The 15874-nt window shown below is 40.9% G+C and overlaps 1 protein-coding gene across 1 annotated transcript in view; it reads right to left on the minus strand.

Annotated features, from left to right (window-relative positions):
• Positions 1-2873: 2873 nt before the first annotated feature.
• LOC128704197 (uncharacterized) overlaps positions 2874-15874 on the minus strand; it is a 133451-nt gene continuing 120450 nt past the window's right edge. Inside the window, exons 3-4 of the mRNA XM_053799254.2 lie at positions 8926-9050; positions 2874-3258 (exon numbers count right to left, since the gene is read on the minus strand). Coding sequence (XP_053655229.2) covers positions 3008-3258; positions 8926-9050 — 376 coding nt within the window. The 3' untranslated portion in view covers positions 2874-3007. The remainder of the gene's footprint in view (positions 3259-8925; positions 9051-15874) is intronic.

The raw sequence follows: 15874 nt of genomic DNA on the forward strand, positions 1-15874 counted from the left end.
TAATTTCCCATTTACTTAATATTTTCAATTCAGAAACGAATACAAAATTGTAACAATGATGTATTCAATATATCGTGAAAAGTTTGCATCAGACGACCTCGTAAAACATGCTACGTCTGGCGCTATGAGCTACAAAATATGTATATATATATATATATATATATATATATATATATATATATATATATATATATATATATATATATATAAAGAAATATACGTAGGAAACTCAAATTTACTCCATGTTTGGTAATCTGATCATCCAGACTCCGGAAACTCTCCGTTTATGACCATCCTATGGTAATCCTTGTTGGAACTCTCTTTAAGACCACCCCTTAATGATGCTCTCATAAGACGTTCCCCAGGAACTCTTATAAGATGTTACACTTAAAGGATCCCTTACAAGACTATTTCAATGGGATCCCTTACAAGCCTATTTCAATAGGATCCCTCATGAGATGATCCTTGTGGAATCCATTTGTTGTAAACAACTCATAGGTTTAAGCCGTTTCTTTCCCAGTCCCTCTCATTTTTCTGTTTCGTTTATCCCATCTTAACACTATCCTGTTATGCTTTCTTCTCATCGTCTGTGTGGCATGCTGAAGTCATATCATATTATCCTCGGTCCAAAAAGATTTAAAATGAGATTAATTCTTGGAACAATACAAGATGCATCCAAACATTCTGTAGACATATAGGATACAGGACAAGCATTTATTGCAACAACGTTTCACTCTGCGTAGAACGACTTAGAATGACCTGAGAATGACTTGATACAGCTCTGCACAGAGAAAAACATTGTCCCAATGTAATCTGCAACCTGCGTCTTTAAAGTAAAAGTATACTCTAGATACTTTATTATTATACCCTGTTAGGGTATACTTTGTACTACTTTAATGTAAATCTCACTGTTTACACTGAAGGTCACTGTATTGATTTCAGATAGCACAAAATTAACATCGTAAACATGTTTTGGTGACAATAATTATTTTGAAGGTTGAAGGGAGGAGGACATTTTTTCCGTGGATCATCTCAGCACCTGTAGCAGACGAAGCAGAATCAGGGAACTTGAGTTATCCTCACCTCCCTCGGATTAAAGTCAAATAACTTCCATTCCCCAGGCGCCGTATGACCCATACGGGCTTAGTGTTTCCTCATGAATATTAAATAATAATAATAATAATAATAATAATAATAATAATAATAATAATAATAATAATAATAATCAGAGGCATTACACCCAATTTGGAAATGTAATTAGTTCGCAAGATTCATCACCTTGTCCAACATTTGTTTACAGTAAAATACGTAGTCATTTACATTCTAAGATAATAGGCCATTATGCAAGAGTTGTGCATGTTGTGCAACATGAAGCAAATGATACTTAGTTGCAATGAATATCGTTATTAAGGACAACGTGCGCAAAACACTAAGTTGGCAACTCAGTAATAAATTCACTGTGTCTAAGTGTCATTTGTTTCACCTTGCTAGTATTTACATACCATTCCAGTTCCATGTTGTGCAGCAATAAAGAATTAAGACACATGTGCAACATCTGGATATCGTTCAAGATAACCAGACGCTGTACATGTGTGTAATTCCTTATGTTGTTGGTAGAGTATATACCATTACTGGAATGTGCAACAATAAGATGATTGGAGCATTTATTATCAACACTCAGATTGGCCAATCCTTCAGCCAAAATATATAAATGCAACGGTATAAGAAAACTGTATCAGGTTCTTGTTAAAATGACATTGTAATATGACTTTGTTGAGATGATTATTAAGTTTGCATGATTCAGATCCTTCAAGAAGGAAGATGGGGGGAAAGTCCTTCATACTGGCGAATCTCTACTGATCCAAGGAACTCGAGCTACGCTCCCTTTCCTTGGATCAAATCTTTATTACCTCCCATTCCCCAGGCCCTATACAGTTTTTGTGCCTTAATGTGAACATAATAATCATGTTAATAAGATATGAGAGAGCAATTTCATGGCAGCTGAGATGTGGACAGGTATGTTAAAGTCAGTTGACATACCATCAAAACCTTCTCTAAGCTTGGGTTTTGAGTGAGGAAAGAGGAGGGAACATGGTGATAAGGAGAATGATGAGGTGAGAGATGATGAGGAGACTGAGAGGGAAGGTCACACTGGAATATTTTTCATTCCATATTTTAATGCTCACAGTTCATTTTGCACTGTCTTTTTAACGTCACAAATTGAATATCATTTTCAATGGGCGCTTTTGTTTGGCATCATCACTATCATCCTCATCATCACTATTATCCTCGTCATCACTATTATTATCATCATCGTCGCACTCACAACACAGTTTTCCAGGTGAGGTCCTTAACTAAACTCGCCTCAACAATACCATTCATCAGGTCCTGATGGTATATACTTTTTTCCATCTTGTAAAATTGACATAAATTATTTGACAGAGTTACTAAGACAGTTATACTCAGTGCCTCTGTGAAGATGTACGAGAGTTGAAAATAAAATCCAGGAAAGGAAATAGTGCAAAACAAGTGTGAAGATCTGACATATTTTAAGAGCTATATATAATGTGTGATGTTGGTGAAGAGCCCTTGATCCAAGACGCTGGAGCTATCCTTTCCTTCTCTGAATCAAACTGCCTTACCCCTACGGGCTTAGTCTTTCCACATGAATATAATATAATATATATATATATATAAATAATGTATATATATATATATATATATATATATATATATATATATATATATATATATATATATATATATATATATATATATATATATATATATATATATATATATATGTGTGTATGCCATATAATATAAAAGAATTTAATACAATAGTGGTAAAAGCTAGAGAGAGGCACCAAGCATTCTTCGTTCATCCACAGAGTTGTACAAAATTATTCGAATCTAATAATAGGCACTTATTCTCAATACGTTTTGAAGAGAAACCCATAATACAACCCGTCTGAGAGTGACTGAGGAGCTGTACTCGCAGCGACCCTCAGTATCTCTGTGAGGATGTAGAGGGGCTCTCCCCAGCTCCTCTACCGTCACGGACTACGAGTGGCTCTGGTGATATGGACGACTTCGGTGGTCTCTTCTTACGCTTTCTGCAGCAGATGAAGCTGCAGCATTCCTCCTTCTTCTGGTGTATGAGCTTCTCGTAACCCACACACACCATCACCACCACCATGATGATCGTCGAAATCCCCAGCACTAGGATGATTCCCGTCAGGTTGTACAGCTTGTCCTCTGAAACAGTGCAAAGAAAATCAGATGTGACACTACGGTCATTGAAACCTGAATGCAATACCCCAAAATGGTAATATTCCGCTGGTGTATTATACAGTTCTGATAGTCTTAACTTTGTTATGCATGTGCGCCTGAGAATGTTAATTATGTTCTGCATGTTTATCTGAAATTTTTTACTCTGCAGTTATGGTTGACAGTGTTCATTTATTCCTACATGTTAGCTTGAAAACCATAATTGCTACTGCATACAAGTAAGAAACCTTAAAAAATCTGTCTTACCTGTCACAGACCGGGCCGTGGGGACGTTGACACCCGTAACCCTCTCCAGGTATACATACTGTTTGTTAATTTTGTCTTGTCTGTAGGTTTGAGTATTGTACTATGATGCGTTATACACAAACATCTTAATGCACAAGACATTCTGCAACAACTTGAACTAACGAACTTACAACAGTACATATTCAAATTTTGACAGCAGCTATACGGATAACTGAGTTTATTTTTATTATTATTTTATTATCACACTGGCCGATTCCCACCAAGGCAGGGTGGCCCGAAAAAGAAAAACTTTCACCATCATTCACTCCATCACTGTCTTGCCAGAAGGGTGCTTTACACTACAGTTTTTAAACTGCAACATTAACACCCCTCCTTCAGAGTGCACCCGCACCCATCCTGTGGGCGGTAGTCAAAAGATTACAGAGGTACATAATAGGTCCAGGGACTAGGCTACCCGGAGTTCATTACCTCTGTAACTTGTTCAGCGATCAGATAACTGAGTAAATATATTTAACACCGTGAGTAAATACTTTCAGCACGAGGAAACAGAACAAAATTGAAATAATATTTATTTATTTTTTTATTTATTTTATGTCTTTGCAAACAGTACATTGAGATTTTGTATTTACAATAGTGGGTTGCAATACAAAGACAGCCTCTATTATGCCTAGGCATTATGGGCCAGTATAAGGATCAAGTTATTACATATTTTTAACGAGTCGATAAAACTGTAATAACATGGTTGTCAACTACTCACTGAGCGTATAGTGTTCAAACCCATGGTAAGGAAATTCTTAAACTAGCAGTTTTTGGACTGGTTTGTCATGGGTGCGATTTTCTTTGAAGGGACCGGAACTAAATTTGATCGCTGCCGCCAAGGTGTTAGATTCCTCAATTAAAACTGAGTTCGTCGTTACTATGAAGCCTATGTTATTGGCTCTAGTATACAGAGGTATACATGGCTGGGTGAATCTTATTAGCCTGCTCAGTTGAATGGTGTGAACAATGGCGTGCTAGCTTCAGAAATGATTTGTCATGACTCACAAAACTGTAATGACACGACTGTAAACAGACCAGGGTAAGGGTGGGGATTGAGGTCTCTGCAAGTGAGTCGTTTGGCATCATCAGCGTGTAAGCCACTGGGCCAGCTGGCTAGTTAGTCACGGCCACGCTGGAGGGAGATTCATTTGTAAAAACTTGCGTTTGTGGCCACAGTGGTGGCCCATGCTATCCTCCCCATGGTGTATAAGTATACCCAGTTGGATGAATCTTATTGTAGCCAGCTGGCCCAGTGGTTTACTCGCTGGCCTGGAGTTTTATGAATCACTTGCTGAGAGTTCATCCCCACCCGTACTGTGGTTTGATTTGCCGTGGTTTCTTATACTGTTTGCTCTTTGAGTTATTACATGTTGGGTAATTCAATTCAATTCAAAGTTTATTCTCTATAAGGATTACAATGCTGAGTTTACAGAATTTGGTTATTGTGTGGTTTACATGTAGTAAAATAATGATTACAGAGTGTACCACTAGAACACCTAGCATGGCTAGGCATTTCGGGCAGACTTAGTTTAATTCTTAATTTTAAAATATTACAAATTATGAGGTAAGTTGGTATTATGGCTAAGTGACTAAATACTAGTTTGTGAGTTTAGCAGTGTGAATGCTTTTGTTTTGGCACAGTACATAGTTTCAGTATTGGAGTATCACAGGATTCATTATTTTAAGATTGAGATTAATATTTCTGTTTATGGTCAAATGGGTGAGTGAGTGTAAGTGTGAACCACCAGGTGGTATTCGTGTAGTTAGTTGACGGGGTGTATCAGGGAGATAAGATGTTTTCTAATGGTAGTTTTGAAGGTGATGAATGTGTCTGCAGTTCTAGAGTTCTAAGATGTTTTCTAATGGTAGTTTTGAAGGTGATGAATGTGTCTGCAGTTCTAGAGTTCTCAGGTAGGGTGTTCCAGATTTTAGGGCCTTTGACATACATTGAATTTTTGTAAAGGTTTAGTCGGACACGGGGAATGTCGTAGTTTGTGTCTGGTGTTATGCCTGTGGGTTCTGTCACAACTATCAAGAAAGCGTTTTAGGTCAAGGTTGATATTGGAGTTTAAGGTCATGTAGATGTAGATTGCACAGTAGTAAGTGTGGATGTACTGAACAGGGAGTAAGTTTAGATCTATGAAGAGTGGGGGGGTGTGTTGCCAGGGATGGGATTTAGTGATTATTCTTACTGCAGCTGTTTGTTGGGTTATTATTGGCTTTAGGTGTGTTGCTGCAGTTGATCCCCAAGCACAAATAGCATAGGTGAGGTATGGATAAATAAGCGAGTGGTATAGTGTGAGAAGGGCATTTTGCGGCACGTAGTATCGTATCTCGGAGAGGATCCCAACCGTTTTGGATACTTTTTTGGTTATGTGTTGGATATGGGTGTTGAAATTCAGGTTGTTGTCAAGGTATAGGCCTAGGAATTTGCCCTCATTATGTCTGGTAATTAGAGTGTTGTCGATCTTAATGTTAATTTGTGCATCTCCTGCTCTGCTACCAAACATAATATAGTAGGTTTTGTCAGTGTTAAGTGTAAGTTTATTGGCTGTCATCCAAGTCGATATTTTGATCAGCTCCTCATTCACAATGGTGTTGAGGGTGGCAAGATTAGGGTGAGAGATGACATAAGTCGTGTCGTCAGCAAAGAGAATGGGTTTCAGGTGTTGAGATACGTTTGGAAGAAAATTGATGTATATGAGGAAGAGCAGGGGACCAAGGACACTTCCCTGCGGAACTCCAGTATCAAGTGGCCGTGTTGTTGATGCTGTGTCTTTAATGGTGACATACTGATACCTATTAATAAGGTAAGATTTGAAATAAGCAAGCGCATGGCCTCTTATACCGTAATGGTCAAGTTTGTGGAGTAGGATGTCGTGGTCTACTGTGTCAAAAGCTTTTCTTAGGTCAATAAAAATTCCTAGTGGATATTCCTTATTTTCCAATGCTGTGTAAAGCAGATCTAGCATTTTTATGATTGCATCATTAGTGCTTTTATTTTTCCTGAATCCAAATTGGCAGGGGTTGAGTATGTTTTGTGCCGTTATAAATGAATATAGTCTCCTGTGCACGAGTTTCTCAAAGATTTTGGATAGCAATGGTAAGTTTGATATTGGCCTATAGTTGTTTAAGTCTGTAGGGTCACCACCTTTATGTATTGGTGTAACCCTTGCCATCTTGAGTAGTTTCGGGAAGGTGCTAGTCTCTAGTGACTTGTTAAAAAGTAATGAAATAGCATGCGAAAGGACATGGGCCGCTCGCTTGTACAGTATTGGTGGGACATGAGACAGATTCCCTGAGTTATTTTTAAGTGACTTTATAATCTCGGTGACTTCCGTGGGCTCGGTGCAAGATAGAAGGAATTTGGGAAATTCCCATCTAGGTAGTCCCCGGCATGGGCATTGGTATGTGGGATTTTATTGGCGAGATTAGATCCTATGGTTGAGAAGAAGTCGTTTATCTTGTTAGCTGTGTCAGTGGGATGAACGTAGCGGTGTCATAGACTCAAAAGTTCACAGGTTAAACTTTGCAATAAAATTACTCGGTAACTTCACTCAAATTCCTAGGCTCTAACTCATCCTGCTGTATAATCCTACGGGTTTAGCGCTTCCCCTTGATTATAATAACAAACTCTAAACTCATTCTGCACCACACCTGCTACTCTACAATTAACCACAATATATCTTATTCTACAGATGAAACTCAACACAATTTTCACTATCCATTACAGTCGAAAACATCATGCACACAACTCACATGTCTATTATTCTAAATAAAATCAAAGGCACTATTCATGCAGAAAAGATATATTGTACAAGGAAATAAGTGGAAATAAGTCACTCTAACTTTTTGGGTTATCTTAGGTTCTCTACACATATGCTGTTATGTATGATGTATGATAATCAATGTAACTGTATTTGTGTATACCTGAATAAATTTTTACTACAAGAAAAAATAAATTAAATCTAAGGTAATTTCGTAACTAATATCTGGATGTCTAAGAGAAGTACTTGAAAAAAAGAAAGTTACCATTCATTGTGTATAACACGTGTTTCTACTCAAAACAACTAAGGTGGCAGGTGAATGATAGCTCTAGGCCTTTCGTGTTGCAATCAACACATCATCAGGAGCTTGAAATGTTGCAGGAAAGAGGAGGAGGTCCAAGCAAATTCGTTGATGGGAACGTTTTCTGCTGTAATTAGCCAATCCTAAATTATCCATGGATAGACTGAAACTGATTCTCATATTAAAAACCACTTTTATGATTAACCTTTGAAAGATGTAGAGTGCATGTACACTCATAGTCAACTGCAGCAGATGCAAGTTTTTACTAGAGTAAATAGACGAGAGCATCCTGTGTGGTATGACCCATGCGGATTTAACGCTTACATTTCATTATTAGTAATATCTTTATTTCTACATGTACAAGGTATACAGGCCTAGCTGACATCAATAATATAATACTATATAGCAAGCCCCTTGTTATGCTGAGCATTTCTGAGGGGAGAATAATGTGGCTCTGGTGGTCTGTCCAGCGGGTATGATCTGCCGGTTGTATAAATATGTGGTTGGGAAAATAAAACAGCGTAAGCCGTCTTTATCATAGCAATGTTTCACTCGAGGGAAGCCTGTTAAAGCTGTATTAAGCTTAATAAAGCCTCCAAGGCTCCCTCTTGAGCGCAACGTTGTTATAATGAAGGTCACGCTCGTTTATGTGTGTTTTCATCCACAACATCTTCCACCTCCTCGGATATTCATTTAAATATTATTACCATATAAACAGTTTATATACTGGCAAAACTTGATACCATGACACAAAAGGGTGAAAAAACATTGCGCCAAAACAGTGTTACCGCACAATTAAAAAAATATATATGAAGCCAAAGCAGTGTTACCTCGAAACGGTTACAGATTACCAGTGTTACCAAGTTAGTTTAATATGTTCATTATGCACCCCATACCCATCCTGTGGGCGGTAGTCATAAGATTACAGAGGTACATAATGGGTCCAGGGACTGGACTCCAAACCAAGCAAAACACATTTATGTAATGAAAAACAATGTTACCACAGAAAAAATCGTGCACGATTGTGTTGCCAGGCTGAAAACATTCACAGTGCCAAAACATTTCCACAACACAAAAGACTTTATATAACAGTGACAGAATATCTGTGCCACACACAAGCATTTATACAAACATTTATATTATATATTGCCAAAACAGCTTTAATACACGCAAAAATCATTTTAGTGCCTAAACAGTGTTACCAAGCAAAAATATTTTCCAGGGCTCCCAAAAAGGAGCCCTGGAAATATTTGCAGACGTGCCACAGAGTGCCATACTGACCTCCATCGTCTTCTCCGGTGAGGAACGCGAGTCTGGAGTGAGCAGCGCGGATGGAACCCTGGAAGGCCACGACCTGTAGGGAGTAGCGGCGCCTGCGGTACAGTCCTCCCAGCCGGAAGACAATCCTGTTGGTCAAGTACACTTGTAGCATATGTTATTATACCCGCAGTGTGCTGCTACACTATACTGATAACTACATGGTGGTAACACCCGCTGCTGCGATATACTACGTGACAGAAAACTTCAGTAGTGTCAGTCTGAGCTGGGAGACTTCAGTAGTGTGTCTGAGATAGGAGACTTCAGGAGTGTCAGTCTGAGATGGGAGACTTTAGTAGTGTCAGCCTGAGCTGGGAGACTTTAGTAGTGTCATTTTGAGCTGGGAGACTTTTAGTATTGTCAGTCTGAGATGGGAGACTTTAGTAGTGTCAGTCTGAGCTGGGAGACTTCAGTAGTATCAGTCTGAGTTGGCAGACTGACACTACTGACTTATCCAAGATCTTTCCGGCTTACGCGGATCATCTTAAGTTACCCAAGACTTTCTTAAGTGATCTAACACCTTTCCAAGCTGATATACCACCTTCTCTAACTGACCTAAATCCTTCCAAAACTAACCTAACACCATCTCAGTCCTGCCTACAATCACCATCTGGAGTTTACCTGGAGAGAGTTCCGGGGGTCAACGCCCCCGCGGCCCGGTCTGTGACCAGGCCTCCTGGTGGATCAGAGCCTGATCAACCAGGCTGTTACTGCTGGCTGCACGCAAACCAACGTACGAGCCACAGCCCGGCTGGTCAGGAACCGAGTTTAGGTGCTTGTCCAGTGCCAGCTTGAAGACTGCCAGGGGTCTGTTGGTAATCCCCCTTATGTATGCTGGGAGGCAGTTGAACAGTCTCGGGCCCCTGACACTTATTGCATGGTCTCTTAACGTGCTAGTGACACCCCTGCTTTTCATTGGGGGGATGTTGCATCGTCTGCCAAATCTTTTGCTTTCGTAGTGAGTGATTTTCGTGTGCAAGTTCGGTACTAGTCCCTCTAGGATTTTCCAGGTGTATATAATCATGTATCTCTCCCGCCTGCGTTCCAGGGAATACAGGTTCAGGAACCTCAAGCGCTCCCAGTAATTGAGGTGTTTTATCTCCGTTATGCACGCCGTGAAGGTTCTCTGTACATTTTCTAGGTCAGCAATTTCACCTGCCTTGAAAGGTGCTGTTAGTGTGCAGCAATATTCCAGCCTAGATAGAACAAGTGACCTGAAGAGTGTCATCATGGGCTTGGCATCCCTAGTTTTGAAGGTTCTCATTATCCATCCTGTCATTTTTCTAGCAGATGCGATTGATACAATGTTATGGTCCTTGAAGGTGAGATCCTCCGACATGATCACACCCAGGTCTTTGACGTTGGTGCTTCACTCTATTTTGTGGCCAGAATTTGTTTTGTACTCTGATGAAGATTTAATTTCCTCGTGTTTATCATATCTGAGTAATTGAAATTTCTCATCGTTGAACTTCATATTGTTTTCTACAGCCCACTGAAAGATTTCGTTGATGTCCGCCTGGAGTCTTGCAGTGTCTGCAATGGAAGACACTGTCATGCAGATTCGGGTGTCATCTGCAAAGGAAGACACGGTGCTGTGGCTGACATCCTTGTCTATGTCAGATATGAGGATGAGGAACAAGATGGGAGCGAGTACTGTGCCTTGTGGAACAGAGCTTTTCACCGTAGCTGCCTCGGACTTTACTCTGTTGACTACTACTCTCTGTGTTCTGTTAGTGAGGAAATTATAGATCCATCGACCGACTTTTCCTGTTATTCCTTTAGCACGCATTTTGTGCGCTATTACGCCATGGTCACACTTGTCGAAGGCTTTTGCAAAGTCTGTATATATTACATGTGCATTATTTTTGTCTTCTAGTGCATCTAGGACCTTGTCGTAGTGATCCAATAGTTGAGACAGACAGGAACGACCTGTTCTAAACCCATGTTGCCCTGGGTTGTGTAACTGATGGGTTTCTAGATGGGTGGTGATCTTGCTTCTTAGGACCCTTTCAAAGATTTTTATGATATGGGATGTTAGTGCTATCGGTCTGTAGTTCTTTGCTGTTGCTTTACTGCCCCCTTTGTGGAGTGGGGCTATGTCTGTTGTTTTTAGTAACTGTGGGACGACCCTCGTGTCCATGCTCCCTCTCCATATGATGGTAAAGGCTTGTGATAGGGGCTTCTTGAAGTTCTTGATGAACACGGAGTTCCATGAGTCTGGTCCTGGGGCAGAGTGCATGGGCATGTCATTTATCGCCTGTTCGAAGTCATTTGGCGTCAGGATAACATCAGATAGGCTTGTGTTAACCAAATTCTGTGGCTCTCTCATAAAAAAATCATTTTGATCTTCGACTCTGAGTCTGGTTAGCGGCTTGCTAAAAACTGAGTCATATTGGGACTTGAGTAGCTCACTCATTTCCTTGCTGTCATCTGTGTAGGACCCATCTTGTTTAAGTAGGGGCCCAATACTGGACGTTGTTCTCGACTTTGATTTGGCATAGGAGAAAAAATACTTTGGGTTTCTTTCGATTTCATTTATGGCTTTTAGTTCTTCCCGCGATTCCTGACTCCTATAAGATTCCTTTAGCTTAAGTTCGATGTTTGCTATTTCTCTGACCAGTGTCTCCCTACGCATTTCAGATATATTGACCTCTTTTAGCCGCTCTGTTATTCTTTTCCGTCGCCTGTAAAGGGAGCGCCTGTCTCTTTCTATTTTACATCTACTCCTCCTTTTTCTTAGAGGAATAAGCCTTGTGCATACATCGAGTGCCACCAAGTTAATCTGTAATAGGCATAAGTTGGGGTCTGTGTTGCTTAGTATCTTCCCAGCTTATATCGGTTAGGACTTGGCTTACTTGGTCCCACTTTATGTTTTTGTTATTGAAGTTGAATTTGGTGAATGCTCCCTCGTGACTAATCTCATTATGTCGGTCTGGGGCTCCGCGCATACATGTCTGAACCTCAATTATGTTGTGATCTGAGTATATTGTTTTTGATATGGTGACATTTCTTATCAGATCATCATTGTTAGTGAAGATGAGGTCTAGTGTATTCTCCAGTCTAGTAGGCTCTATTATTTGCTGGTTTAAATTGAATTTTGTGCAGAGATTTACAAGCTCGTGTGAGTGTGAGTTTTCATCAGAGCTGCCTCCTGGTGTTATTACTGCAACAATATTATTTGCTATATTCCTCCATTTTAGGTGCCTTAAGTTGAAATCCCCCAGGAGCAAGATGTTGGGTGCAGGAGCTGGAAGATTTTCCAGACAGTGGTCAATTTTTAACAGCTGTTCCTGGAATTGCTGCGATGTTGCATCCGGAGGCTTGTAGACTACCACAATGACTAGGTTTTGGTTCTCGATCTTTACTGCTAAAACTTCCACTACATCATTTGAGGCATTAAGCAGTTCTGTGCAAACAAGTGACTGCAATGTACAGGCCAATACCCCCCTTTTGCCTGTTCACTCTGTCACATCTGTATAGGTTGTAACCTGGGATCCATATTTCGTTGTCCAAGTGATCCTTTATGTGGGTCTCAGTGAAAGCCGCGAACATTGCCTTTGCCTCTGCAAGCAGTCCATGGATGAAAGGTATTTTGTTGCTTGTTGCTGGCTTTAGACCCTGTATATTTGCAAAGAAGAATGTCATCGGACTGGTGGTATTGTTGGTACTGGGGAGGGGGGTTTCCGGCATTAGTATCTGTATCTGTTGGTTTGGAGTGGAGGCCATCGACTGTGGTTCCACTCCAGGAATGACTGGATTTGGTGTACGATTTCTGCCATTTCCTGCCAGTTTTTTTTCCTTCCTGGCACTAAAAAGCCTCTCCCTCTTGAGTGGCTGTGGCTACCCAGGTTTTCCCATGGCCTGGATGTTTTGTATCTGTTTGTCCCCTTTAGATGGTGTGCCTGGTAATTTAAGTTATAGCACAGTCTTTCCTGTACTGACGAGGTACACATTTCAGGGTGAAAAAGCTTACAGGAAGGGAGTTTGCATTTTCCTGTTGTCATATGGGCATGGCATTTTCTAGGGTGGTCATAGTTGCACGTCCCATCTGTTTTTCCAGATTTCCCATGCCAGCAGATACCAAGTGCATAGTATGTGCACAGGCTTGGTTTCCGTTTGCCTTGGGTTTCTGTGACTGTGTTCCCTTTTGGTGCATGTTTACCTGTCTTATTCCTATCCTCCCTAGCACCAACAATGGAGCTCCCACCAGTTGTTTTTGGTAATATATCCTCACTATTGCTAGTGGAGTCCTCTTGTTTGCTATTTCCTGCGGTATTTCTAGTTTGAAACATTGGTTTTATCTTATCTTTGACTACACTTGTTTCCCCACTACGGCTCCCGTCCCCTATGAGGTCATTTATATGCATTCCTTCCTGTGTATAATTCCCGACTACCTGGACAAAATCTCCAGCTTCACCGTTACTGTCTCCCAGGACAGCACCTCCAGCTTCACCATTACTGTCTCCCAGGACAGCACTATCAGCCCCACATTTACTGACTACCAGGACATCACCTCCAGCCTTACAGTTTCTGACTACATGACCAGTATCAAGGGCAGTACCATTCAGCCCAGACTTTCTATGTTCCCATCTGTTGCAGAAAGCTTCCAGGTTGTCTATGAAAGCAGCTTTGATGTTATCCTCTTTTAATACCCTTGTGATTTCAGTTCACAGATTTATCTCATTTGGGCATACCCAAAAACACTTCTCTGTTTTAATACAGCTTGTAGCTAGTTCTTGGATATCTGCACAAGTGGCCTGACACCAATTTCCACAAAAATGACAATTTATCCATGTGGAAGCCCGTTTGTTTGATTGATTGCAGACTACACAGAGCTTCATAATGATTTGAATGGTTGATTTACTGTAATTCTACTAGCAACCTCTTGAATACTATATTAATAACCTCCTTAAATGAAGCTCTAGCTATTTGTATTTCTATTTCTAACTGTACTTGTATATTAGGACAGCTTACCAGAGTACGCTCCTGTTTTATATTTATTGTTTGTGTTTGATAAGGGCGCCTACAACCCCATCCGTTTACAGTCTGCTTTATTGTCCAACGAATCCGTTTGAAACCGGTCAAGGGTTTGGACCAGTCGAGGGTTCGGACCAGTCGAGGGTTCGGAGCCAGTCTGATCTGATCAGTGGGTCACTTATTTAAAACATACTGGTCGGTGATTTGGGCTAACGCATGAAGGATCTACTGGAAATTATCTACCCGAGTAATATGTGATTTGATTGATACAAAAGTATAACTTGCGTGTTGAAGCACCGGTGATTGCTGGCAGCTCCTACAGTGACGAACGGTCGAGCCTCAACCCTTGTTTATCAATCGCTTTATCTAGCTTTTCTAGTTTTTTTCCGTCTCCACCACAATAAATGCTATATTATCACTATAGTTGACTGGTGGAAATTTTGGAGGAAGGACGCTTTTTTTGTAGTAATAATTGCTTCTCGTTGTGTATATTGTGACCGTTGGTAACTACAGGTTATATGAAATTCACATTATACGTCTGGTATTTCAAGAAAAAAAAAACTAATGAAAATCACTCCACTCCACTAAGTACCATTATAACATCGACACCATGCCTAACTCTTCTAGGGTAGGGTAGGTGCCTGAGCCCGAGCTTACAGCTCACAAGACTGTCATTCCCATTAGCCCCCTTGGGGTGGGGATGGCAGACCAGAGAGGCCTAGCTTGTGGCTAGGCCTGGGGACAGTTGGTCCCGAAGATGAGGAGGTACTTGTGCCTCCTCCCATGGGAGACTTAGGTCTCAGACACTCCCTAAAGAGGGAGCCAAGGCCGGGCCACCACTTGGAAAAGGCCCGGGCCGGGAGAATACCGGCGAATATTTAATAATAATAAATACCATTATAATACTGGTTAGTTGCTACCACAACACTGTATTCTGCTATTCACTGGTATCACTAGATTATATGCGAGTACACTAGCAAGCCAGGAAGATTATTAAAACAGCTGACCTCTGTGGTAAGTTTCTGGCGACTTCTGGCACCTGCCTCTATAGGCTTATCATTTACAAATTCACCTGTTTTCAAATGACACTTTAGCCTTTATCATCTATATACTAGGGAGCCACTGTAGTATACACTATACACTGTGTATACACAATGTTATCAGGGAGACTTTCTTTCCTCTGACAAAGAAAAGTTCTATTATTATTATTTTGCACACGGCACACTAGGCCTATGATTCCCCTCTGGCAATAAACTCTGCTAGGTAGTGCACACTAATTCTCCTTTTTTGACTCAGTATATGTTTTCCGCCCAAGATTGGTTCCAGGCGCTAGAGGGATGTATCGTATAGAATTGATGGCACAAATTAAAGTTCTAGCACGTAAGAGCGACCGTGAAAACACGAGAAAACAACGAGGCACGCTGACACGCTGAAGGCTTGGTTACAAGTACCATCACTTGCTGAACACAAAATTATTCCGATTTACCCAAAATAAAAGAGAATACAATTCAACTTAGCCAAAACAAAAGCGAATATAATTCAACTTAGCCAAAACAAAAGTGAATATAATTCTACTTACCCCAAACTAAAGAAAACGAAAGTCCAACTGAGGTTGCTACCACCTGCAGCTCATAAGACTGCCATCCCCACGAGCCCCTTTGAGGCGGGGTAGATGGCAGACCAGAGGCCTAGCTTCTCCCTACGAGCCCCGTGAGGGCGGGGGATGTGGCTAGGCCTGGGGACAGTTGGTCCCAAAGATGAGGGGGTAGTTGTACCTCCTCCCATGGGAGACCTAGGTCTCGGGATACTCCTCAGATAGGGAGCCAAGGCCGGGTCACCACTACTTGGAAAAGACCCGGGCCGGGAGAATACCGGCGAATAAGAAAAAAAAAAAAAACGAAGTCCAAATTCCCGTGAATGAAAATCAGCCTGGATT

The sequence above is a fragment of the Cherax quadricarinatus genome, chromosome 66 (genome assembly GCF_038502225.1).
Source record: "Cherax quadricarinatus isolate ZL_2023a chromosome 66, ASM3850222v1, whole genome shotgun sequence".
Taxonomy (NCBI): Eukaryota; Metazoa; Arthropoda; class Malacostraca; order Decapoda; family Parastacidae; genus Cherax; species Cherax quadricarinatus.